Source organism: Hippocampus guttulatus, chromosome 15 (assembly GCF_054856545.1).
Source record: "Hippocampus guttulatus isolate MCC_2025c chromosome 15, RoL_Hgut_1.0, whole genome shotgun sequence".
Classification (NCBI taxonomy): domain Eukaryota; kingdom Metazoa; phylum Chordata; class Actinopteri; order Syngnathiformes; family Syngnathidae; genus Hippocampus; species Hippocampus guttulatus.
This window is the reverse complement of record NC_141275.1, coordinates 8837257-8863244: the sequence shown is the minus strand read 5'-3', so window position 1 is coordinate 8863244 and position 25988 is coordinate 8837257. Positions and strand designations below refer to the sequence as shown.

The 25988-nt window shown below is 43.2% G+C and overlaps 4 protein-coding genes across 11 annotated transcripts in view; 2 read left to right on the top strand and 2 right to left on the bottom strand.

The window, feature by feature from the left end:
* Positions 1 to 776: 776 nt before the first annotated feature.
* Positions 777 to 6976, top strand: ppm1nb (protein phosphatase, Mg2+/Mn2+ dependent, 1Nb (putative)). The gene is made up of 6 exons (XM_086131883.1): positions 777 to 1406; positions 1941 to 2512; positions 4449 to 4566; positions 5384 to 5498; positions 5735 to 5798; positions 5923 to 6976. Exons 1-6 carry the CDS (start codon positions 1001 to 1003, stop codon positions 5947 to 5949), a joined length of 1302 nt encoding a protein of 433 aa, XP_085988009.1. The 5' UTR covers positions 777 to 1000; the 3' UTR covers positions 5950 to 6976.
* Positions 6977 to 8167: 1191 nt separating this feature from the next.
* Positions 8168 to 10105, bottom strand: kcnk12l (potassium channel, subfamily K, member 12 like). Of its 4 annotated transcripts, none has more exons than XM_086131137.1 (3): positions 9766 to 10105; positions 8508 to 9168; positions 8168 to 8426 (listed from the first exon to the last, which is right to left on the bottom strand). In XM_086131137.1, exons 1-3 carry the CDS (start codon positions 10103 to 10105, stop codon positions 8168 to 8170), a joined length of 1260 nt encoding a protein of 419 aa, XP_085987263.1. The 4 variants fall into 4 exon arrangements, with proteins under 4 accessions (XP_085987263.1, XP_085987264.1, XP_085987262.1 ...); XM_086131138.1 differs by having other exon boundaries at positions 8168 to 8414; positions 8541 to 9168; XM_086131136.1 differs by having other exon boundaries at positions 8168 to 8543; positions 8574 to 9168.
* Positions 10106 to 12866: 2761 nt separating this feature from the next.
* On the top strand, positions 12867 to 19098 carry ccdc61 (coiled-coil domain containing 61). Of its 3 annotated transcripts, none has more exons than XM_086131937.1 (13): positions 12867 to 13069; positions 14405 to 14560; positions 14643 to 14725; positions 15259 to 15419; positions 15501 to 15653; positions 16268 to 16478; positions 16562 to 16644; positions 16762 to 16937; positions 17843 to 17921; positions 18006 to 18206; positions 18284 to 18317; positions 18403 to 18469; positions 18723 to 19098. In XM_086131937.1, exons 2-13 carry the CDS (start codon positions 14413 to 14415, stop codon positions 18815 to 18817), a joined length of 1491 nt encoding a protein of 496 aa, XP_085988063.1. In that variant the 5' UTR covers positions 12867 to 13069; positions 14405 to 14412; the 3' UTR covers positions 18818 to 19098. The 3 variants fall into 3 exon arrangements, with proteins under 3 accessions (XP_085988063.1, XP_085988062.1, XP_085988061.1); XM_086131936.1 differs by having other exon boundaries at positions 16759 to 16937; XM_086131935.1 differs by having other exon boundaries at positions 15259 to 15653; positions 16759 to 16937.
* A 2491-nt stretch (positions 19099 to 21589) lies between these two features.
* LOC147193689 (chromatin remodeler ATRX-like) overlaps positions 21590 to 25988 on the bottom strand; it is a 27676-nt gene continuing 23277 nt past the window's right edge. For all 3 annotated transcript variants that reach the window (XM_086131531.1, XM_086131530.1, XM_086131529.1), the window contains 13 exons: positions 25710 to 25846; positions 25583 to 25629; positions 25451 to 25524; positions 25242 to 25359; positions 25064 to 25155; positions 24718 to 24823; positions 24425 to 24602; positions 24152 to 24343; positions 23928 to 24071; positions 23774 to 23845; positions 23603 to 23698; positions 22156 to 22284; positions 21590 to 22089 (listed from right to left, as the gene is read on the bottom strand). In XM_086131531.1, coding sequence (XP_085987657.1) covers positions 21991 to 22089; positions 22156 to 22284; positions 23603 to 23698; positions 23774 to 23845; positions 23928 to 24071; positions 24152 to 24343; positions 24425 to 24602; positions 24718 to 24823; positions 25064 to 25155; positions 25242 to 25359; positions 25451 to 25524; positions 25583 to 25629; positions 25710 to 25846 — 1484 coding nt within the window. In that variant the 3' untranslated portion in view covers positions 21590 to 21990. The remainder of the gene's footprint in view (positions 22090 to 22155; positions 22285 to 23602; positions 23699 to 23773; positions 23846 to 23927; positions 24072 to 24151; positions 24344 to 24424; positions 24603 to 24717; positions 24824 to 25063; positions 25156 to 25241; positions 25360 to 25450; positions 25525 to 25582; positions 25630 to 25709; positions 25847 to 25988) is intronic.

Below are 25988 nucleotides of genomic sequence, written 5' to 3'. Positions count from 1 at the left end.
AATAGAGTTATTAGCAGCTGTTGGTTTCAATTTTAGACCAAAACAATAGAACCTAACCCTTGTTTGTCCATTTTATTGTTTTATCGTCCGTCATGTTATATGTTCATTAAGATGCAATTTCGGTAAGTTTATGTACTGTATGTTTATAAGGTTTATATTGCAGTGCATTATTAGCGTTTATTTGCTGATTTAGTTTACATAGCATGATACCTTTCTACATGCATTTACTTATTGTACACATTTCTCTGCTTTCATTGACTGAAAAAAATACAAAAATACAATATTATAATCCAGTTCATTAATATGTTCTGTCTTCCTTTAAAATGATCGGTCACGGGTTTAATAGAAATTGTATGTATCAAAATTACTACTGGTATCGGTTACATGGTATCGCTATCAGTGAGCACTGGTGTCAGTCTGAGGAAAAAAAAACGTGGCATCGAACATTATCCCTATTCAGTAGGATCAAGTACACAATGAAGATTGGTCTTTTTTTTTTTTATTTGCCGCCACTAGGCACAGTCTTTGCGTTTGTCCTTTCCTCCGTCACTGAGATCTGAATGACCGGCTGCCCTATAATCCCCCATGCTGTGAGCCTATAATCCAACTCGATCAAAGGTTGGGTTGATCGCAAAGTGGGAGGGTCCGCAGTACCCACAGGAAGACGGCAAGAAAGGCTGCGCTCCAATATGATCGTGACAGTCAGAGGCGGGCCGAGGATTGGTGCACAGAAATAGCTGACCAATCCCGGAGCAGGCAGAGCAAAGATAACAAAGCAAAGAGGCAGGCCCGGAAAGAAAAAATGCTGGGGAAAAGGTGAAAGCGCAGCAGAGGAGAGTGAGGATGGGTGGAGGAGAGAGCGGCGCTTAGTGACGTCTCCCATGAGGAGAGGAGAGGAAGGAGATGAGCGAGGAGAGGGAGGTAAGAACATCCATCAGATGAGGCAGCCATGAGCTGAGGAGGGCCTCGCTACCAGCTGTAAACGCACAACATCTGAAGCATGAGGACGTCGAGGAAGGGAAGCGTGGAGATGCCCGCGTTCGTGCGGCAGCTGGTCAAAGAGACGGAGAAGAGGGTCAGCTCCTTCTTCAAGGGGGGCCGGGGAGGAGCGGCCGAGGGGGAGCAGCCCGGGGAGGGGGAGAAGGAGGAGGTCATTCCCAGCCCCTACTTGGACCGGCCGGTGTTGGACAAGCTGGCAGAGGAAGGCTGCGCCCGCTGGGGGCTCACCTATGCCCTGGGGAGCATGCAAGGCTGGCGGGCCAACATGGAGGACTACCACAACTGCGTGCCTCAGCTGGGGGGAGAGCTGGCCGACTGGAGTTTCTTCGCCGTGTTCGATGGCCATGCGGGAAACATGGTGGCACAGCACTGCTCGCAGCACCTTCTGGGTCACATCCTGGCTACAGGTGACACACACATGTTCGGGAATGACAACAACGTGCACTTGTCAGACTCCAGCAAATCCAAAACAAGAGCTGAATCAATGATGTAAGACTTTGGATAATATTACAATGTAGGATTGATCAAATTCAAATCGACATCGCAATCAGGGTCGGTGCTACATTGGAGGCTGTAGTCCTGTCAGAAATCTGTGTGGCACAAGTTATTTCCCTCCAGCCATTTCTTTTATATTCTCTATTTAGCCCCGGAGAGAAAAAATCTTGGAGCCGCAATTTTCAAATCACAAAGGCTGCAGTTTGGAAGGAAGAAAAGAAACAAACCAAACTTTTTTTTCCATTTTTGTCAGTTAGTAGGAGGTAAAGAATCCTTTTGCCTACAAAATCGTCACTTCTCAGGAAACGCCTAAAATGTCACATTTCAACCGTGGACGTTGCAACGTGAAAAAAAGAAGGCCGTTTTCAGCACTTTAAGATTGGTCAAAAGAACATGTAGTAAATTGCGCATTTGTGTACTCTTCTGAGTTGTGTTTGTGTTGACAGGTGGCCTAAGGCCAGAAGACGACGCCGACAAAGTGAAAGGGGCCCTAACAGAAGGCTTCCTGCAAACGGACAAGCATCTCCACGGCGTGGCCCGCCGAGAAGGATGGGAGAGAGGCGGCACCACCGTCGTGGCCGCCCTCATTTCGCCCTATAACATCTACTTCGCCAACTGCGGGGACTCGAGGGCCGTGTTGTGTCGCTCGGGTGAGGTTTGCTTCTCCACCGAAGACCACAAACCTTACTGCCCTCTGGAGAAGGAGCGCATTGAGAGCGCCGGAGGATCCGTGTCCCTCCAACGTATCAACGGCTCGCTGGCGGTTTCCCGAGCGCTGGGCGACTTTAGCTACAAGGGGGCGGAGAACAGATCGGCCAACGAGCAGATGGTGTCGCCCGAGCCGGAGGTGTGCGTCGTGGAGCGTTCTCCGGCCGACGAGTTCCTGGTGCTTGCCTGCGATGGAGTGTGGGACACGATCAGCAATGAGGAGCTTTGCGCCTTCATCCGCAACCGCCTGCTCGTGTGCACCGACCTGAGGGACGTCTGCTCGCAGGTCATTGACCTCTGCCTCTACAAGGTCAGAACCTGCCACTGGAAACCAAATTTAGCAACCTCTAAGAGGCATTTTGGCCAGATTGCAACTTGAATTCTTTTTAAAGGATCATATGGTGAGGGACCACCATTTATCCTGACTACCGTATTGGTCCGCATATAAGACGGTGTTTTTTGCATTGAAATAAGACTGAAAAAGTGGGGATCGTCTTATATTCGGGGTCTCGACATTATACCCGTTTACGACGCTAGATGGCGCCAGATATCATTGAAGCGTATGCTGAACTTGACTCCCCAGGCCAAAGTGAACCCCTGTCACAAAGAATAAAAATAAAAATAGCGGTAGCACGAAGAAGAAAAATAAAAAGATAGCAGTAAGAAAGAAAAGAGATGAAAATAATCGAAGAGATAACAGAAAATGGAGAAACGTAGAGACAATCTGGAGAAAAGTGGGTCGAAGATCGGCCAGGTTGACCGCCAGCTGAGGAGAAGTTATGATGTAATTTACATTTCAAAAACTAGAAGCCATTGCATATTTATGAATGTGATTGCACTTTAGTTTATATATTTAAATATTCAGATATTAAGATTTTAATGAGGCAAAATAACATGCTTTTTCTCTCAAATATATTGTTATCATCATTTGTTTCAGATGTACTGTAATTATTTTCTGTATAAAAATTTATTTGGTGTTCAAAAAGTATTTTTTCAAACTTAAGTCTTGAAAAATAGGGGGTCGTCTTATAATCAGGGCCAATGCGGTATTTAAACACAACAAGCATAACTCAAGATAGAAACGCATTATCCTGTATTGTTAAATGTGACAGTTGAATACAGACGTCCACGATCATCAAAGTCTTGACATTTTAGAGACTGTCACATTTATTGTGTCCTGTAAATCAAATCAAAATGGAGTTCAGACACCAGCTGATCCATCATAAATGGAATGATCATGTTTTATTAGAAATTACTGAAAGTAAATAGATCAGCAGTAAATTCTGGGTTTACAGTTCAACATGTTAGGACCAGTCTATTATGTAGCCCCTGCGTAGTCGGCTTCGGTAGGCTCCAGCCCACCTGCGAAACTATTGAATGTCTTCACATTAATTCCAATGGTTGCCTAGAGTTGAAATACTTGCCATCATTAGACTGCCAACTGAATCTAACTTTTTGAGAAATACTCTACATGCAACTCGAGAACATTTGCCTTACTTAATTCGGATTCCCCGAATCTGTATTTCATCCTTAGATACATCTGAGGCTATAAATACAAGATGTGTCAAAAACGTTCTGGGACACTACAACGGGACACGTTTCCCTTTGAAGTAAACCCCCAAAGTCTAATGCACTTTCCCAGCCTTCTCTGCCGTGCCTTCACGCGCTCCTGGAAGAATTCTTCTGGGATACCTCTGTATCTATCAAATCCAATGAAAAGACGCAGCTTGACGTTCATAGCTGTACTGTTTATGGTGTCCTACTTTTGTACATGTAAGATATTGCTCTTTGGGGATAAAAAAAATATGTACATCAAAATGTCATCTGAAGCATTCGCAAACTTGCAAGAAACTACAGGAGCAGTCTAGAACATTCCATCATGAAATCAGCCACTTCAACAGAATGCTTTTCATTGCAACTTGTATTTTATATCCTCCTCCTCCACGGCACGTAAACAACTATGATATCAACACATGCCACATGTACACTAAATAGTGGATCGACCCTTTGCTTGACTGTCACGTCCATCATGTCATTATTACATAATAAAAACACTCCAGTGCGGAAATGCACGATCACCTCAAAATGTCACATTTTCTCCTCCGGTGCGTGCACATTTCTCTGCTCCACTGCCGCAGCTGCGCGCGGGAAAAAAAAAAAAAAAAAGATCAATCGGCAGCGTTGCTTTAAATAGTGATGTGGCCGAGGTCGGAGTCTAACGATATGGACGCGATTCTCCATCACAGGGCAGCCTTGACAACATCAGCATCATTCTGCTGTGCTTCCCCGGCGCTCCCCAGCTGTCCACCGAGGCGTTACACCAAGAGGCCGAGCTGGAGGATCTGCTGGAGTCCAAAGTAGCAGGTCTAATATCAGCCATGATGACACACATCAGACCATATAGTACTGTACCGAGTATTACATTGTCAAATAGGACAATTGAACACCCGTTATGTGCCATGGTCAAGTGTTGAAATTCTGCTTTTTATTGTGTTTTACTGAAAAGAACATTTAAGTGAGTGCAGCATGACAGGTTATTCTTATACTGACGTATGCGCGATATGGTGGCCCGGTGTTCGTAAGGTTCGCTCATCTGCCTCATGGTTCTGAGGGTGGGGGTTCGAATCTCTGCCTGTGTTGAGTTTGCATGCTTTCCAAGTGCTTGTTGTTTTTTTGGAAGAGGGGGGTGTTTTTGCTCCCCCCCCCCCGCCCCCGCCCAGCTTCCTTCTACAATTTGAAGACATACTGTACATGTTCAGTTAATTGAAGGCGCTAATTTGTACATTATACAATTGGCTGGCGACGAGCCTGGGGTGCCTCCCACCTCTCGCTCAAAGTCAGATGGGATCGGCTGCAGCTCGTCCCTGACCCTAAAATAAACATTGTAAGACAGTCATGCAAGTTCGGAGTGTCGTATAGAGAATTAAATCTATATATTTATTTCCCTTTTTTTTTAATTTTTAATTTTTTTTTTGCGCATTATGAGGATAGATGGGTGATAAAGATATTATTGTTAAAAAAATACATAAAATAACAAAGAAATGGAAAGAGTCAACATAAATCTCTTTAAAATGATGGATTGTCTCTTTTTCTTCAAAATTTTAGTGTGGAGAGAGAGAGAGAGAGAGAGAGAAAGTAAAAACTGAAGTGTATTTTGTGTCTTGTGTCTTCTACTTAACAGAGATTTATGATGAGCTGTGTGCCAGAGGGGAGGATCCTGATTTGCTGGCGGTGCTCACAGTCCTCGCATCTACCGTAATCCCCGGATTACCACCAGGGGGAGGCATACAGAGCAAGTGAGAGCCCCCGGTGTGCGTGCGTGCGCGCGTGCAATCGTGCATGTGTGGAAATGTCTGTTTTTGCAGCTGCGACATAACAATAATTTGAAAGTGTGGCCCGTGTAGGCCATGACAGAAGTACTCACAACACAAGTATATGTACTACAGTTGAGTAAAGTACTGATACTTGAAAAAGCGACTATGTTATAGTCATGAATGGTGGTGAAGGCCAAGTGTGTTTGTGTGTGTTACAGAAGGAACTGCATCATTTCTGCATACTACCAACAGAGAGAGTCGCACAACCCTACAGTACCAAATGTAAGTAAAACAACAACTATCGATAAGTCCTAACGAAGCAATAGAAACGTTTACCAATTAATATGCGCAATTTTCAATTTCATGACCACATTTGTTGTTTCATTTTGACAATATTTTTTTCCAGTCCAATCAGGGAATGGAAGGCTCCTGAAGAGGCCGACTGGATTGTGTCTATGAAGGGATTGTAATTAACGTCTACATTTACTGTTCGATTCATGTTTCTAAATGGACAAAAAAGGGAGTTAGTTGTCAGTGTCTGTTTACATCATTTTAGCGAGCAGCACCTTTGTCGTAACAAATACAATGCAAAAGTAGGTCTAGTTCAGCCTGATGCAGTCTATATTTGTACAATTGTTATCTATAAATAGAGGAGATTTTGTAAGACTTTCTCTGCGACGCTGACCCAGCAACAAACTTTTGCCTCATATTCAGTGAGCAGAAGAGCTCAAGCCAGTAGAACTGAACATCAGCTACCGTGAAATAAAAGCGTTTGTGAACGTGAGTATGCACTTCTGTAGCTCGTGTTCGAGTGGAAAATGCACTCGTTGATTATTGACACATGGACCTGGAGGGAAAGCCATGAGGTCCAGCTGTTCCATCAGGAAATGCTATCATGCTACCTTGCTAGCTGTTGGAAATGCACAACAAAAGTTCCCTTGTGCTGCATTTTTGGGGGGAAAGGGGATAATCAAATCAAATAATGTGAAGAACAAAATCGATTTCACGTTGTATACGTTGAGGTTTGTACTTTCATTCGATGGTTTAACTCAATATATTGTACTTTTAAGGAAAGAGTAATAGAGCTTTTGTTTTTTTACAAGAAGTCATCATAATCAATCATTCTTAAAATGTTTGAGAAAAAGAAACGGCATTATTACGCAAAATGGAGGGGGTATGTTTACATTGATTGATTGATTTGGTTATTTATGCCATATTCTCAATGAAAACTACCTGAAAACATCCTTAGTATATTGCATGTGAAATGCAAATTTTCCCCTTGCACGTTGGAAAAATATGTACTGCCTTATCGTTATCTCGATCGGGATGATCAATAATCAGGTCGGCTCATTCTATTCTTACTGTTTGTTGTATGATCTCTGTGCGCAACTTTGTCTTTCTGGGTATTATATGTGAAAAATGAAATGGTTTTCAGCCTAAATAAAGAATATTTGAACTACCGTAGTATGACGACTAACTTTTATTACTATGCAAAAAAACAAAAAAAACCAATTTGTTTTTGCAAACGATAATAATTCATCTCGGGGGGGGGGGGGGGGTGCACTTTTGCAGCATTTTAAGGCTCTTGCGTGATTACTGAGCATGTCAGGGACATGTATTGATGAGAAAATATCGGAATTGATCGGCAAATTAAAATAGTGTATCATCTCTGGTATAGTGTGAAAGGCCCCAAATGATGAATGCATGCAGCTCATTCTTGTGTTTCTGCTTTATGCGCTCTTGGTGCCTTCTTCCATGCAAATATGTTAGTCAAGGAGCTAGGAGGACGAGCACAGCCCTCTTAAATCATCAGCGGTCCAGCATCAAGTAGTCCTTCACGGCTGTTTTCATCTGATTGCTTTTGTATGAGCCAATCACTTCAGACATAAAACCTACCCTGACTGTGACACTGACTGCTTGAAATTGCTTTCATGTTTTGAGTCCTCAAAGCCAAATGTGACTACGTCTACATTCTGTGATGACGAGCTGGAATGAATACATCGGCCCACAATTACTGTTCAAAGTCAGAGCCAGTCCCAGAATTGGGCTACTGGCTTGTACATGCAGGTGGAGGTATGTGATGCTTCTTATTGGGGAAAAGAACAATGAATCGAACTCAAATCCATATCGCAGTGCATTTTTTAAATCGCAAAGGCTGCAATTTTTATAATGAGTAAAAAAATAAAAAATAATTCTGTATATGAAAAAAGAGAAAATAACGCTTCACTTAAAAATGAGCAACCAACTGGTTTTCATTTTGAGATGATCAACTTTTTTTCATACTTAAATTTAAAGTGTGCTTAGCACCAAAATGTATTTTTTTTTCTCTAGCAACAGTGACATTTTGGGCTACTTCTTGGGTAGAATTTTGTGAGATTGACGTAGTGAACGAATGCCAAGTAAAACTCGGTCTGACAAACATAAATAAACATAAATATGAATTTATTTTTCATTTGCTTTTATTTTAGCATTTTAGCTAACCTATAAAACCAAAACATTTATGAATATTAAATATGATAACACAGAATCTTTTATTGCTTATGTTTAAAAAAAAAAATTAAGAAGAGGACCTCAAAAAAGAATCACACATTAACTCTTAATCACAATACTGAGGGGGAAAAAAATATAGTAATTCAATGATTTGAGTCCTACTACCTATCCACACTGGTTTCCTGTAGCCGGTTATTCATAATGGCCAATGCCCCCACCCCCTCCGAAAATCCATTCTGGTGACCATAACTCTGCCGTGGCCCCTGGTGGGCAGTTTCGCTTAATTGCTTCTGCAACAGTGCCAAAGACACCTTATTGGACACCATGAACTCATTGACGGAGATCATTTCTCCCGACAGCCGACGGCCCACGTACACCCCGTCCGTTACTGCCCCGCCATCCGTCTCGCTGTCGTACACGGTCTCCACCGAGCCGTCCGCGTAACGTTGCCGTCCTGCGGGACAGTGCGACGACAGCGGCCGAACCATGTTGCGCTTCCATCGCTTTTGAGTCGGCGGATGCCTCTGCTTGTGCTTTCTGTTGTGCAGGCACGGGCAGCAGAGGCACCGGCATCCGGTTGCCGAACAAGAACAGAGGCGACGGTCCCGGGGACACGCCAACTTCTCCAAGATCCAGTTGAGAGTTTGTTTGATGATAATGGAAATGACATTAAAGAGGGAGTAAATACAGCATACTCCCATCAGGATGAACAGGCAGTTCCCGAGCCGGTAGGCCTCCTGAGATTCGTAGTGCTGCCTCTGGCTGCTTACCAGGTCCCCAAAGCCGATGGTGCTGAAGGCCACAAAGCAGAAATACAGAGAGTCCACATAGCTCCAGTTCTCCATGGAGCAGTACAGAGTAGAAGCGCCGCACGCGATCACGATTGAGGCCAGTCCCAGAATCAGCATCACGTAATAGACGGAAGGCTTCCAGCCTTCGAGGCTGTCCTCCTCCCCGGACGGCTCCTGCCGGTTGGACGCATCGCCGACCCCGCCGCACCGAAGGCGACGTTCGTGACACCAGCGCATGATGTAGGCCAGCATTGTGATGATCCTCTCCAAAAAGAGGTTGAAGAAGAGGATGGTCGCAGCGCAGCCGATCAGACCGTAAAAGATTAAGAAGATCTTTCCGGCTATGGTTGCTGGGGTGGTCATTCCAAATCCTGGAGAAAAGAGAAAAAAATGAGGTGAGGTTACAAGTAAAGCATGAGGGGAATTTGAGATTGAACAATTCGGAATCCCATCGATATGTTTGCTATGACTGACAGCTTTCAAGATATCGGCATATCTCAGAAGATGTCAGTCCAGCATAGCTAGAACCATAAACCTTGTTTTGCTTTCTCTTTGGAATTTGCTGGCTTTTTTTTTTTTGCAACCATTTTCAACTAAGGGTGTTTTCATTGCAAATGAGATCCAGACGCATATTCATGGGAGTAAAAGATTACAGTGGTGCCTCTAGATATGTGTTCTTGACTCAAGTCATTTTTCCCCATTGAAATGCAATTAATCCATTCCACCCCCCCTACGCCAAAAAACTTGGAGGCTCAGCTTTCAAAGCAAACGTGGTGAAGTAGCATTTAACTGTTAGGCTGCACGCAAATGAAATAAGTTGCCCACAGAAGTGAAGTCAGCTTTGTGTTCAACTTAACAGATTTCACTCTAAGTCCAGAGTGGACTCACCCGACAGAAACAGGAAACGGACTGATTGATTAAAAAAGTACATCCAAAATTCCCAGCGCACAAACGTTTGGAAAGCTTACCAATAGTGGAGACCACTGTACCAACAAAGTAAAAGGCTCCAGAAAAGTCCCAGCGGGGCCTCAACGTGTCCACCCGTATCCCGGCTCCATTGGCCTCCTCGTACTGCCGCAACAGGGCGTGCAGGGCCCTGGGGTGGACGCCGTACCTCCGGGTGAAGTTATCGAGCTGCTGTCTCCACAGGCGGCGGGCACGGAGCTCAAAGGGGTGCTCCAGGGCAGAGAAGATGGCGGCCCCGCACAACAGGTAGAGAAGAATGAGGCCAGCGAGAAGGAAGAAACGGGCGTTGTCTTGGTTGATGGGCGCTTTGGGGCGGCAGCCGGCAGACTTCCTCTGAGCCATGACGGCCACGGTGACTGCAAACAACGCGCACACACACACACATACGTACGTATTGCGCACTGCAACGACACAAGCGCTGAATAGTGTGTTTGGGGTCATGATCTCGATGCATGATGAAGCTTCTCCTGATCAGAATGGATGCATTTTTCGATACATTGCCAGACGAAATGGTTTTGCGGACTTCCGAAATCATCCTGCTGCGACCGTCGTGGGCTACTTCATCAATAAATACTTTGAGAGAAGAAATATACCCCGGTACATGCCATACCTCAAGATGCAAACCACTCATCAACAAAAACAATCCCAAGACCAGATTGGATATTTATACAGAGTTGAGCCGCAAAAGTGAATGCATTTGATGTTTCCTCTTTATGTATCAAATTAGCATAACAAACATTTATCCAGACAATAACTTGCTATGCATATATTAATTTAGATTAAAAAAAAAATACATGATAAAATCATACCGTGTGTTGGTTATGCTTGTCAGCCAGTTCATATTAGCGTAAACCATTCACCAATCCAAATTGTAAATACAGGTATACTATATTCGGACATGGATATTCCAGTTAAGAAAAAAAAAATCCTTTACACTACTAATAAAATCAGTCATACCTGGTCAGACTGACAGCAGAGTGCCTCTCCCTGAGCACGGCTGCTGTGCATCTGTTGAATCATGACCAGCCAGAGGAAGCCTCTTGAGTATTTTTTTTTTTTGTGCACAGACGCAATGATATCATCCCCCCCCCCCCCCCGCCCCCTCTCGCCCACACCATCTGTGTTCAAGCCCTGGTTGGTCGTGTCCATCAAATATAAAAATAAATCCTAAAAAAATATGTCTACTCCACAATGCCGCTGATGTTTTGATTTTGTTGATACGTGAGCAGCTTGCACTCATCTGGAAGATGTGAAGCTTACTCTCACCATCGTTGTTTTAGATCATCCGGAACGTATTTGATGGGGTTTCGGTCAGGTTTTTTTTTTTTTTTTTTAAGTCTATCTACACCAAGATTTATTTATGGACCTACATAAGGGGGCCCTTGCCAGATTGTCCCCACAAAGCAGCGTCGCAGTAGCACAAACCTTGATTTTTAAATGAATCGGACAAGAAATGTGTCCCAAGACTTATGTCTGTATAAGATGCATCCTCATTGCACTTCCGTTTATGGAACCTCTGATGGCTTTTTGTTGTTGCTGCACATTGTGCGGTGGTGTTTGTAGTCAGCCCCCCCCCCCACCCCCCTTTAATCTTGCATGGAAGTGCAGCTAAGGGTGAGGCTTTCTTCGGGCGACCCTCTGATGGCTGAGTGGCCGCTGGAAGCAGGTGCGGACCTCATGCCGGTCACGCACAATATTGCCGTCTCCAATGATGATCCAGTCACATTCCTTTGAGAAAAAAAAATCCATAAATAAATATACACTTTTTTTTTAAAGCTACAAAAAAGCGCAGGATTTTGTGTGAGAGTACTTACCAATATCATGTAGAATTTGAAACGGAGGTTTTTCCAAAATTATGTTTACTATATCCGAGTGGCAAAAATCTTGTGTGAAGTAGAAATGCTGTATTCTGCATTTTGCAGCCCTTTTCTATTCAACTGCAAACTACAATAATAAAAACATTGTTCATGAAAAGCTCTTTGACATCAAAACTGGACAATTTTATCTTTGTAAAGGACGGTTATCATTATGATTATTATTCGTATTTTGATACAACTCTAGTGTTGGACCTCATTAATTATGCATGTCTACCTAATGTTGTGGCTGTTAAATTCATGTTTGATTTGTTGCTGAAATGCAGTGTTAAATCCAAATACATGAATGTATTATGTGTTTAAATATTTGTTGCTTTATTAATTGATTTCAATTTCAAGTGATGAGACAATTTAATTAACCTTCATGCAGTTTTTTTTTCATTTTTAAACCTGCATGTCCAAGCACTAGTAGTCGCAACAGATTTTTTTCTTCTTCCGCAGGTTAAAGGAAAAAGGGGTGACATGATGCAGTGCTTGCGATTCTTTTGCACACACACTTGTATTTCACTGCATCTTCAGCTCTCACACCGCAGTCACTTGAGACTTCTCCTCAGCGTTTAACAACATCTCTATGGAAACCGGCCCTTCACATCGACTACATGGCAACGTGCAAGCCAACTCCTGACCTTGACCAGCAGCTGCAAGCCTTCAGCAAATATTTATCTATTTTCTAGTGTGCTTCTCGCAATTATTAGTTTTACTTTATTGTTGTTGTCGTTAATTATCATTCCAGAATTGAAGGACATTTTGGCTTCAAAATTCTACAATCCTTAATTTTTCAGATGTTCATATTTATCAATTAGCGCGGCCCGGTGGACAACTGGTTAACAGATCGGTCTCACAGTTTAGAGGTGCAGGGTTCGATTCCAGCTCCGGCCTTCCTGTGTGGAGTTTGCATGTTCTCCCCATGCCTGCATGGGTTTTCTCCAGGTACTCCAGTTTCCTCCCCCATTACAAAAACAATGCGTGACAGGTTGATGGCACACTCTAAATTGTACCTGGGTGTGGTTGTGAGCACGGAGGGTCGTTCGTCTATATGTGCCCTGCGAGTGACTGGCAGCCAGTTCAGAGTGTACTTACTGTAATAAAATTTGTGCGAATCTAAAGTGAGCGTCTTCTCGGGTGATGACGATAACTCACCTGTAGAGGACAGCAACAAACCGGGGATCCTAAAATGAAGCCAAAGAAATGCCCCACCCCCAGCGAATGAAACAGCAGAAGAAGAAGAATTGAACGTTTCCCGGTAGTTGAAGCGCCTTAGGTCCTCCTTTAGGTGACTAACAATTGCTTTTCGACCCCCCGTGCAAAGTACCAAGAAAACGGGTTTAAATGCCACTTAACGACTTTATCCAGTCAACACATCATGTTGATTCCCCCAAATTAGCTGTTTACTGGCGACCTGTGACTTTAAGGATCATCGCTGGAACCAAAGGTTTGTTCGTTGTGTCTTGCGGTAGTGTTTTCTGCAATTATAAGATGACATGTTTAACTTCTAATGTCACTTTGCAAAGCTGCACGGGATCCTTGCTTTGTTGTTGTTGTCGGAACACGAATGCTAGCTTGCTAAAGCTAGCGATGGTGAGATGTCAAGCGATCTGAAGGGACCCGCTGTGATTCGCTCAAGCGACCGGTCCCAAAATGGAACAACGGCGTAGCACGAGTTAAGCAAGCAAATTGTCTTGTATGCGATTTGCATGGATGGTAACTACGGTAGAAACGAGCAGTGTCACTGTTTTATTTCCCTTTCACTGTGGGAGAAAGTGATGTCAAGTGCCAATGGGAGCTACGTGTTTTGTACTGACCACATTGGAATACATTTCACACTTCACAGCCGAAAATATGTTGTACCCGCTGTTGTTTTTGCATAATTTAAAAACTACTCCTGATACGATTTGATTTTGCAGCAACTTTTCTCATGGAAAAAAAAACACCGAAAGATGTGACACACAAGCGCCCCTAGTCGCGTGTTTTGGTAAAAGCAGAATCGCTTGCCCTCCAGCTGCTCAAGCAGTGCAATACAGTAAAGTGATGCCCAGGTTCTTGTTTATTGAGGCAAGTCACAAATTTTACATATGTTCGGCCATTGCTATTTATTTGTTGATATTGTAACAAAAATTTCAACCAGGTGGGGTGAACAAGTAAGCGAAAAGAAAAGACCGTTTTAAAAACACAAGCGAACAAAATGTGGTGATTTTTTTATTATGGTCACGCCCCCATTTGTGTGATTTGTATGCTGGAATAATCCGAAAAATATGATGGGGAGTGATTCCGATGATTAGAAATGGGTATAAATGGACTGCGTCCTTTCATTTTTACTGCAGTTAGAGCATATATCCATCTGTGCGTTCATTGCGTTTTATTTGCACGGGAATAGGAACACAAATCCACCCATTTCCACAAACTATTTCCTAAATGTTTTTAGTTTGGTCTCAGGAATATTGTCATTTGAGATAATTTTTAGGCAAATTCCACGACATCTCAGTGTATTACATATGAAATTTAATGACAAAATTGAAGTATATGCTAGTGCTACTCTGTTGTCTTATGTCTTGTGTCTGTTTTCCTTATCCACTTACCCTTTACCCACTAATAATATACATGTTTTTAAATAATTTCCTGAATTGGCAGTAGCTTTCATCTGTATTTGATTTGAAAGCGATACATTCAATTACCTGCTGTGGACTCTTTGTATCAGATTTTCTTTATCAGTATTTGATTGCAGTTACTGTATATACTGGAGACACTGAATTGTTTTTTCCTTTGACAGACTGAGAAATGGAGGAGGGCTCAGAGGTGATGGAGAATATTGTCTTCCGAGGAGCAGAATTTGCAGTTAAGGTAGAGGTGGATAAGGGCGTACTGCTGGTGGAAATATCTGATTCAAAAACGGCAGATCAGTGGAAGGGAGAATTTGATCCGGCGTGTGAGTTGTCAGTTGTCATTCAACGATGACGTGTGCATGTTTAAGTCACGTTGCTCACGTTGCATTCTCCCCATTTTTCCAGACATTGAAGATCTCACACGGAAAACAGGCAACTTCAAACAGTTTCCAATATTTTGTAGCATGTTGGAGTCTGCCGTCAGAAAGGTACGTCGGCAATGAAGGCACAAAAAAAAATTGTAGGTTGCTCGCAAGCACGCGAGTCAATAGAAGGATGCGAACGGACAGGAAGACGCTTCGGGCTGCATGAGCCGAAGCGGACAAGCATTCGTTTTGCTTTCCACTAGAGCGAAAAATTAGAAAATGTCCATGCTATCTTATTCCCTCTCTCCAGGCGGGAAGATCAGGGGGGACTGGGTTGGGTGATGTAAATGAAGGAATTTTGGGTGCATCGAAGTTATCCACCTCAAGTGGAGTGACGTATATCAAAACACAAGCAGCACACACTTGGATGTCCTGTCATGCATCCATTGACTGTAGTAACCGTGCAAACAGAACGTCTAAGATGCCAAAGTGAATGTTGTTGCATTTGTAATGATATTGTTTTGTCTACATGAGCAAGGACTATAGTAAATGGATGGATAGGTACATGTCCGCAACTTAGTCACACCGGCTTATCTGAGGAGGGCTTTGTTTCTTAACATGTGTGTCTCGTTTGTTTTTGGACGCATTTCCTGCAGACGAGTGATTCTGTCACACTCGACTTGCTGACCTACTCAGACCTCGAGCTTCTGCGGAACAGGAAAGCGGGTGTAGTCGGTCGCCCTCGAGGCCATCCGCAGTCGTCCGCCCTCACCGCCAAACGCTACCTTATTCTCATCTACACTGTGGAGTTTGACAGGTTGCCGTGCCTTTGCTTATTTGTTTCCTTTTTCTTTGACGTTGCGTGCGCGCTGCTGACTTGCGTCCTCTCCTTCTGTAGGATACACTACCCGTTGCCGCTGCCGTATGTGGGCAAGCCCGACCCAGCCGCCTTGCAGAAGGAAATCAGGAGCCTTCGGGCGGAGCTAAGCGCGCTCACCTCTCAGGGCGTCGGCAAGTCTGCCGAGCTTGAAATCCACCGCTTACGAGCAGAGTAAGCCAAAGTGCTCTTTGTCGTTGTGGGTTATGAAATTGGAAAAATGGGAGGGGGGGGGGGGGCGATTATTGCAGTTTGCTAACAGTTATGTAGAATTGCACTGCATCATACTGAGATGCTATATCCAATTCATTCACACCTATTGTTTATTTTTGTATGCAACCTTTGAGCCTGTTCATGTAGGAAAACAGTACACTCATTGGTCCAAGGAATTGAATTGAATTGAATACAACTTTATTGTCAAGTATGTTGAGAGGAGCTGCATTTTATTTTTAAATCAAAACATCAAGTAATTTATTTTTAAGGTTAATATTGTCAGATGAATTTGAAATGATATTAAACTGTTTTGCTAGCATAGATGTGGTTTTTTTAACCATTGATATACTTTTTTTTCCCAGGGTCATGGTTACTGGCCCAACAGTATAAAAGGGGATTATTAACTAGTAAACTGATGTTTAAAACATTTTTTTGGAAAAGATTGTTTCCCATTGTCTCCCTGATGGAAATTTCCAAAACTCCTCAGCGAAATTCCCCACAGAAAGTCTCCAGCTGTTGGGCAGAAATGACGTGCGCGAGGCCATTTGACACTGCGAATATTCTGATCTCTCAAGGCTGGCTCTGATGAAGGAGGAGAAAGAGACCATTGCCAAGGTCCTGGAGCAACTGCAGCTCGGCGGAAGCGTTTCGACGCCCGGCGGACCTCAAGACTGGCGGGATCGGGACGCGGTGAGGACCTTGCAGGAACAGCTGCTCAAGGAGAGGGCCAAGAGTCAGCGCTCAGCTAGCAAACGATGCCAGGAACAACGACTCCTGATGGAGCAGGTTGGAGCGCTTGTGGACGCCCTCAGAGTTGGAGTCGTTAGTTTTCTGTCACGCTTTTAACGCTTTCCCTCCCATCCTTCAAGCTGGATGAGCTGAGGGCCTCGGAGTGCGCCCTCCGCCTGCATGTCAAGAGTCTGACCAATGAAGTGGCACTCTTACGCAAAAGGTTAGACACTTCTAGAAATTGCTGTTGGATTCTTTTACACAGTATTGATGTTGTAGAGTATTTCTGATCGATATTAAGTCAGGTCAATCTTCCCCACTCACCTTGTATCCGAAGTAGAGGGACGCCCCTGTCTGCCTGCGGGGGGATCTATCGTTCGCACAACCCAGCCAGGGGTCGCTCAGGATCCAGAGAGCGCAGAGGCGACAGAGCACAAAGGTCAACGGAAAGAGGGAGAAGATCAGACTCAACAGGGCCGCGCGCCATCGTACGAAGGCAGTCACCTTCTCCCACCGGTGTGTACTTTACTCTCTGTAACAAAGTAGTCTAAGTGTGATAGATCATCACTGAAAACGTGGATTTTATATAAGATAAAGCAGGTTACAGATGAACAATATTGAAAAATAAGATAATTGCAATTCCCCCCCCCCCCCCTCAATATTTTGTTTGCTTTATTTCAAGGTCCTCTTCGCTTTGTATTGTTTTACTAACAGGAAATACACAAATCTGTCTAAAAATAAATATCAATTTTATTATACAGAAATGTTTTTGGCCCTATAGGTTAGGTGTATGCTAAAATAAAGGCAAATTAACCGTGAATTAACATGACGGTATATTCATCTAATAAGGCGGTGGCCGAGTGGTTAGCGCGTCGACCTCACTGTGCAGAGGTACCGGGTTCAATTCCAGCTCTGGCCTCCCTGTGTGGAGTTTGCATGATCTTCCCGGGCCTGCGTGGGTTTTCTCTGGGTGCTCCGGTTTCCTCCCACATTCCAAAAACATGCATGGCAGGTTAATGGAACACTCTCAATTGTCCCTAGGTGTGAGTGTTAGTGTCAGCGTGGGCGGTTGTTCGTCTCTGTGTGCCCCGCGATTGGCTGGCAACCAGTTCAAAGTGTCCCCCGCCTTCTGCCTGAAGACAGCTGGGATTTGGCTCCAGCACCCCCCGCGACCATTGTGAGGATGAAGCGAATCAGAAAATGGATGGATGGATGGATTCATCGACTACAATTACAGTTGTTAACATACTAATCACTTTGAATTGCTGTCCTCTAAGCGTGCACTAAAACAACTTCACAAATTGTGGTGTAAACCTAAGTTAGTCATAAATCAGATTACAGCAATAGCGTAACAACAAAATCCATGGCTTTATCAATTCAACTTGTCATATTTCTGTAAAATAAAATGGACTTCCTTCCAGGGTCCCGAGCACCTCGCTTTGACCCAACCGCTTACATCCAGGACAAACAGCGCCGGCTAAGAGAATCTGAACTGAAAAAGTAAGTCTCCCTCCAAACTCTGCAAGTGACAGCAAGTGGTTTAAAAATGAGCATTATTTGTCATTACCATGTCGTGCGTGTCAGACAGTTAAAGGTGCGGCGAGACATAATGATATCGCCATCATTGGTCCCCGAACGAGGACGTTCCCGCTCCAGAGAGGCTTGTCCTCAGTTGAGCCGCGCCGGCAGCCGAGGAAGGAGTTTGTCCAGAGAGCGGCAAGGGAGTAGGAACTCCTCCGAGAGCTCCTTGGTGGATATGGAGGAAATGACCAAAGCGCTGCTCAGGTGAACTTTCTCAATGTGAGTCAAGTGTGCACCGTCCACCCCCACACGTTCTCATCTCACGTGCTTACACTTCACAGAGGAAGGAAACAGACGTTCAATGGCCCCAGTGCGGTGAGTGAGGTGTCATTCATTTCTCTTCATGGTCGTAGCGACATTAAATTTCTTAAATAAGTAACATGCCTGTAACTCTTTACAGTCCAGAGGAAGCCTGATATCCCGGAACCCCTTAAGCAGCACTCCAACGTACAGGATGAAGGGCAAAGGTAATTTGTCTGTTAGCGTGAAAGCTGAAGAATATGCCGCTCCTTCCACATTTCTCAACTGATTCAAACCAATCCAACTACAAAATAGTCCCAAAATTCAGACCTGATAATATATAGTGAACTCTTCAGCAATTCACATGCCATTTCTCCGAGAGGTGCATTCTCCAGTTTAATGCATGCAGTATTTATAATGAGGGCGACTGTATTCATGTGTGTGCATTTTTTTTTTCTGCTGTCACACTCCACCCCTCAGAGAGCTCTATCGACACAGGCGCAGAACTGTCAGAGATAGACGCCAGGCTGCAGGCCTTGCAGGAGTACATGAGGGACTTGGACACAGGACATTAACAGATGGTGTAGCTTGCAGCCCAACAAAGCTCATGTGCTGGACTCAAAAACCGAACAGCGTTTCCAGCTCTGGATGCCATTTTGTTTTTGTTTTTTTATTTCTTCACCATGGACCAGAAGCTCTCCGAGACTGTTTATGTTCATGACCTCAAACATCTGGAAACAAAAGCAGTCACCATGTGTCTCAACTATTTTTACATGTGTTTTCAATATTTTTTATTAACTTAAAATATGACTGTGAATAAATGTAGCTATAATCCCAACAAGTGGATTTAACTCAACGATTGGCAGTGCTGATTGTTAAGTGAAGCAAAAGTACTCACACACTGCAGTAGTACAGAAGACAAGATAGTGGCCCCTGCATATTTACAGTTCAGCATTGGCAAATGTGCCTATTTAGTTTTGGTGCTTGGCAACAGAACACAACTTTGCCGCTATTTTGGGAGCCAGGGAACAATGTTTGACGTTGGTTAAGGACAATAACGAGTGTTTTACAGCTGTTTGGGATGCCACGGAAATAATTGAACTTTCGCTTAGCCAAAAGTAGTGCTTTACTTACGATACATGGTCGTTTTTGGGGGGCTAAAAATGCCTTACTGTATGTGGTTGGGGGTTTTTTTCGGCTAAAAATGCCTTACTCTACATGGTCATTTTTTTCAGCTAAAAGCGCATGACTATACATGGTCATTTTTTTCGATTAAAAACGCCTTACTCCGACATGTATAGTAAGGCGATTTTAGCCGAAAACAACGACCATGTATAGAAAGCCATTTTTTGCTGAAAAAACTACCATGTATAGTAAGGCATTTTTAGTAGTAAATTTCAGCTGGAAAAAAAACATGTATACCAAGGCGTTTTTAGCCGAGAAAAATGACCATCTTTAGAAAGGTGGGGGTTTTTTTTGCCCAAAAAAAACGACCATGTATAGTCAAGCGTTTTTAGCCGGAAAAAATGACCATGTATAGTAAGGCGTTCTTAGCCGAAAAAAACGACCATGTATAGTAAGGCATTTTTAGCAGTAAATTTTAGCTGAAAAAAACAACCATGTATAGCAAGGCGTTTTTAGCCGAAAAAACGTCATAGTATAGTATGGTGTTTTTAGCCGAAAAAAAAAGACCATGTATTGTATGGCGTTTTTAGCCGAAAAAAATTATCATGTATAGTAAGGCGTTTTTCGCCTGAAAAAAACGACATAGTATATATAGTATGCCGTTTTTAGCCGGAAAAAAAACGACCATGTATAGTAAGGCGTTTTTCGCCCGAAAAAAACGACATAGTAAGGCGTTTTTAGCCCAGAAAATACGACATAGTATAGTAAGGCATTTTTAGCCCGAAAAAACATCATATAGTATGGCGTTTTTAGCCGAAAAAAAACGACATAGTATAGTATGTTTAGTTCAGCCCGGCGTTTTTCGCCCGAAAAAAACGACATAGTATAGTAAGGCGTTTTTAGCCCGAAAAAAACGAAATAGTATAGTATGGCGTTTTTAGCCGAAAAAAAACGACATAGTATAGTAAGGCGTTTTTAGCCCGAAAAAACAACGTAGTATCGTATGGCGTTTTTAGCCCGAAAAAAAACGACCATGTATAGTAGGCCGTTATTAGCCCGAAAAAAACGACATAGTATAGTATGGCGTTTTTAGCCGAAAAAAACGACCATATATTGTAAGGCGTTTTTAGCCCGAAAAAACAACGTAGTATCGTATGGCGTTTTTAGCCCGAAAAAATGACATAGTATAGTATGCCGTTTTTAGCCGAAAAAAACGACCATGTCTAGTAAGGCCTTTTAAGCCGAGAAAAACGACCATGTATATAGTAAGGTGCTTTTAGCAACAACAACAAAAAATGACCTTGTCTAGTAAGGCGTTTTTAGCCCAAAAAAAAAAATGACCACGTATAGTAAGGCATTTTTAACCGAAAAAAGCGACAAGCTAAAAACGCCTTCCTATACTGTACATGGTCATTTTTTTCGGCAAAAAACGTCTTACTAAACATGGTCGATTTTTCGGGCTACAAATGCCTTACTATACATGGTCGGGGTTTTTTCGGCTAAAAACGCCTTCCTACGCATGGTCGTTTTTTTCGGCTAAAGATTTTGGCTAAAAACGCCTTACTATACATGGTCGTTTTTCTCAGCTAAAAACGCCTGACTATACATGGTCGTTTTTTTCAGCTAAAAATGCCTTACTATACATGGTTGTTTTTTTGGGGGGCTAAAAAAAACACACATATATATATATATATATATATACATATATACATATATATATATATTTTTTTTTAACATAATTATATCTGTCTTAAAAGCATAGGCATTCTTCATTGCAGCATAATCAATTTATTATTGATCATATGCAAATGTATGATAACTAAAAACAATCAACCTAACATTTCCCCTGTTTATCCTACATTTGCTCGTATCCTGACACAGAACCTTCCTGTCAGACTTTATTTAGTGGAGTCATGTTGTATATGTAAACATAGTAATACTCAGGGACAGGAAAGAAGGAGGTTATCACCAGATTAAAAATTAATCTGAAAAATAATCCAGGAAAAAATGGTTAAAAATCATCTACGACATTCTGATATTGAAGTGAAATCATGTCTCCATTAGCTGAGCCGTTTTACACATCAGAATCACTGCCATCCAAAAGTAACAGCAGAGGTTCCATTCCATTCACTTTAGACGTTGTGGGCGCATTAGCCTTCGTGATAAATTGGATAAGCAGAGACTTGATACGACCCTTGTGAGGAACAAAAGATGGATGGATATGGGGTTTTTTTGCTTACTTTATTGATCCTTGAAGGAAGTACACTTCCCCAGTTTGCTCCAGTGACAACAACAGTGCAAGTGCAAGACCGTACAAAAAACATGAACAAAAAGCTAAAATGCACAGCAGGCAAATAAACATTATTTAAATAACTATAGAAAATGAAGTATTATAAAATATATCCCTATCGCGCTTATTAAAGCATGAGAGCAACGCACAAAATCGGAGCACTTGAGTTTTCCCCAAAACATTAAGGCACGTATGATGGAAATCATCACATGGATGAAATGGAAGTAAATGACCAAGTTGGTCACATTAAAGTCCTTGTTGGAGAGGTGAATCAAAAAAGTTGAAATGATTTAAATACTCGATAAAAAGCTGGCGCACCAGCACGACACGTCTTCAGTTATTTGTTGTTTGCTGGTTTGCAGCAGAAGTGGTCGCCCCCTGCAGCTCTTGATTCCGTCGCTCGCACAAAATGGTCTGGATGTGCAACGTGAGCTGGAGTAAAAGCATGGGAGGCATTCATTGCTTCTACACTCACTCATGATTACCATTTGAACTTACTGATCGCTGCTCTTCAAGAACTTCTGCATAAAAGGCCTTTCTCCGGTCCAGCTCCTTTGTGTCAGTTTGTTTCCACTGCACGGCCTTCATCTTGATCAGTTCCAAGGGCGTTTGTGGATTCTGGCGTGACTGGAACAGAAGTGAGTACAGCTGTTTTGGAATATTGGTCATGAAAGAAGCACGGAGCATTCTTTACATGAGAAATTCAGGTGTGTTCCATAAAACTGCATACATTTATTTCCAATGGGACTGTTTCTTTTAACCAATCACTTTCCAATTTGTCCTCCACGATGTCAGCATTTTTCCATCCCGATTGGTTAACCACAGTAAAATCTATGACAGTGGTGGGAAAACTACGGCCCGCGGGCCGAATCCGGCCCGCCGAAGGTTGGTCCACAATTAAGGTTTGATGTGAACGATTGCATTCATTTCAATTGGACTTGTAATGACAGGCATTTCACCGCCAGGTGGCGCATTGACTTGAAGTTACAGAACACGGGGGGGGGGGCAATCTTTTCGACCACCTAGTACCTCTGTATCGCTCTACTTCTACTGGTCTGATCACAACCCATCCGCAGCGATGCACAGGCTAAAATAGGTCATCAACAACACTTTTGTCATTTAAAAAAAGTATATTAATACCGTACTTTCATGCTTTTGTTCTGTTGATGTTTGATATGGACTGTTAACAAATGCAGTTTTTTTTTTAATGTACCATAGCTCGTGCTGACCCGGCCCTTCTGTCAAATTTTAAAAGTCAATGCGGCCCCCGAGCCAAAAAGTTTGCCCACCCCTGATCTATGACCTCGTGTGCGAAATCTGCACACAAAAATCCATATCTTTTGTGTGTGATTATATATTGTATTTAAATGTTGTTTTTGTCATGTCATTCGATAGCCTAAAGTGCTACAGACAACGTGCCACTCTTTCGTGCTGTTATAATGCACTTTTGTGTCGAGTATTGATGGCATCCATTGCTGCTAAATGGAAAAAATTACATTTTATATTTTCTTGAGCGAGTGCTAACTAAAATCACTCGTTTGAAAGGAACAAGACTCTTGACTGTAAAAAAAAAAAAAAACAATGGGGAGATCTCATTGCATGGAAACATTGCAAAAAATAGCACTATCTATCTTCATCTACCGGTAATCAAATCAAAACATGGTCTACTAAACGTTTCGGCTTGCATTTATTGTCCTTAAAACGGATTATTTACCTTCTTCATATGCTCTACCGGTTGGTTGAGGGGGTAGTTAAAGGGTTTTAAAGGGTGGAATAAATTGGGTGAAAGCACTGAACTGAAGGCACAGGAAGACCCGCCATAGAATTTGATCAACGTCAGAAAGACATTTGTCAACATTTTCCCCCAAACATTTGTTCAGTGTAATTTGGATTGTACCAGATCACGTTCATGTTCCTTTCATTGACGAAAATTGCAATGACTCACCACATATTGCAGGTATTCCTGAAGGGGGTGAGACGTCATGGTCTGCACGGCCTGGAAGGCGGCGGCTAATTTTGCTCTGCTTTTGTTCAGCAAGTGCTGCGAGCACACGTGTCGTGTCCAGTCAAATGCAAAAGCAAAAAGTCACTGGCCGGAAGATGAAGCAATATTTACCATCAGCTCTTCATTGGACTTCATGTTCAAGGTGTCCAGACTGATTTTCACTGGGGCGCTGGCTGTGTGAGACTAACACAAAGACACATTGGTATTAAAATGGGAAATGTGTAACTGTGGTAAGCTGCTGCTGGCTCAGTGTATGGCTCATTACCTCAGCCTGATACTCAGCCCAGGCATCTATGCGTTCTGCTTCAGTGAGCTCCTCCTCTTGTTTATGGTCCAGCAGAGACGCATGCTCGTGGTAGCTGACTATGTGGTCTTTACACTTCTCCAGAAGCATCGCCAGAACCTGATCCTAACAAGACATAAACGTTTCAAAATGATTACGGAGTCGACAAAGCAAAACGACAACATTTCAGTTTGAAAATTGTTCACCTTTGGCAAGTCAGAGGTCTTCCGCTTCGTCGTCCTGGAATGAGGCTCGTCCAGCAAGTCCGGCTCAAATGTGTAAAGTTCCGTGAGCTCGGAGAGCGTGAAGTGTCTCTCGATCTGCTGCTGATCCACCACTCGGTAGGACAAAGACTGCTTCGTCACCTGCCGATCATAGATTTTCTCCTCCATTGTGCCCTACGCGTCAACATACACACGACCAAAGACACATTACGGTGACCTTGAACAGCGATTGGCACGTGACCACAGTGAGCTCACCTGCGCCAAGAAGCGATACACGAACACCTGCTTGATCTGGCCGAAGCGGTACACTCTGTAGATGCTTTGAATGTCGCAGGAAGGATTCCACGAGGCATCAAAGATGATCACCCTGTTCGCAGACACCAGGTTGATGCCCAGCGAGCCGGCCTTTGTCGAGATGAGAAACAACCGGCCGCTATCGGGGAGAGAAGATTTGCGTCACATTCGTCTCGGTGTGTGTCAAATGTCACCGTGTAGTTTAGCGATGTATTAAATGGGGGGGGGGGGGGGGGGGGGGGGTCCAACTGTACCGTGCATTAGTGATGTTGTTGAAACATTTAGCCCATTTTGTCCGTAATGCAATAGTGGTAGAGCCATCCAGACGATAGTAGTCCAGGTTTTTAATCCAGCTTCTCTCTGTGTGAAAACAGGCGCCATATTTAGTGTGAATGTAGGTGCCAGTTGCAAATTTACAATGACCAAATATTTTTCACTTCACAGGGGGGGTGCTGGATGTGAGGCTCGTTTTTGGGACTCAAATTTGGGCTGACAAACACGAAGCCAAAAAGTAATGGGCCCAAAAAGTTCTTGACTTGAGTTACGTTTAGGAGACTCCAAAGTTAATGTACCACTGAAAACGTTCCCAAAAATACATACCACCTTCCGATGAGTCCTTTCTTCTCCGGTGAGAAACTGTCAGGAAACTCTCAATCAAGTTCAAAGAGACCAGGGACTGACTGAAAACAAGTCTGAGTAAAGAAAAGAAAAAAAGGTCTGTCTTTGCACTGCGGACATGTGGGAGGAACCCCCCCCCCCCACCCCCCCAGACACGTACACTTTATCGTTCAAGGCTTCAGCCATCCTCAGGATCTCAAATAAGAGCACCAGCTTGCCCGAGTGCTCTAGAACTTTGGCGTCGTGTTGAGACAGCATATTTTTGAACCAGCACGGGCCTGAGAGGGTACAAGTACACACATGGGGACATGAGGAGAGTATTTGCGAGCTGCTGTTGTCTCAAGTCTGACACTAAATCACTCTCGGTACCTGTTGACGAGGAATCAGCAACATTTGTTGAAGCCGTTTGGGTTGGATCGTTGGTGGTGGTGTTGCTTGATCCGCTACGGCAAACAAAAGGACTTTAGGGTTGTACAACGCCTCATTCATTTATTTATTTACCTTTCCATGAGTGGAGCGCCGGTATTGTTGTTCTTTACCAAATGTGTCTATCATTTAAACAAAAAACAAAACAACAGTTCATTAGATACAACGTTGCATAAAAATTTGTGAAGTTTTGTGTTCTTACTCTGAGCTTTTTTTCTTTGGCCTTATAGCTGAGTTGAAGGCACCAAGGATGAGTCCAAACCCGGCTGAGGACCTGAAAATCCTTAAACAGGTTTGCGCCAATCTTCATTTTTGCCGTGCCGATAACGTTTCCCAAACCTGAGAAAACAGGCCGAAACTTAACCTCGATCATCATTTCAACTGCAAAATAGAATCAACTAAAACTGTTTTATTGCCATAAGTTCATTTCTTGGGATATTTTATTGTCATAGAAAATAATTAGCATTTTATGAATGACAAT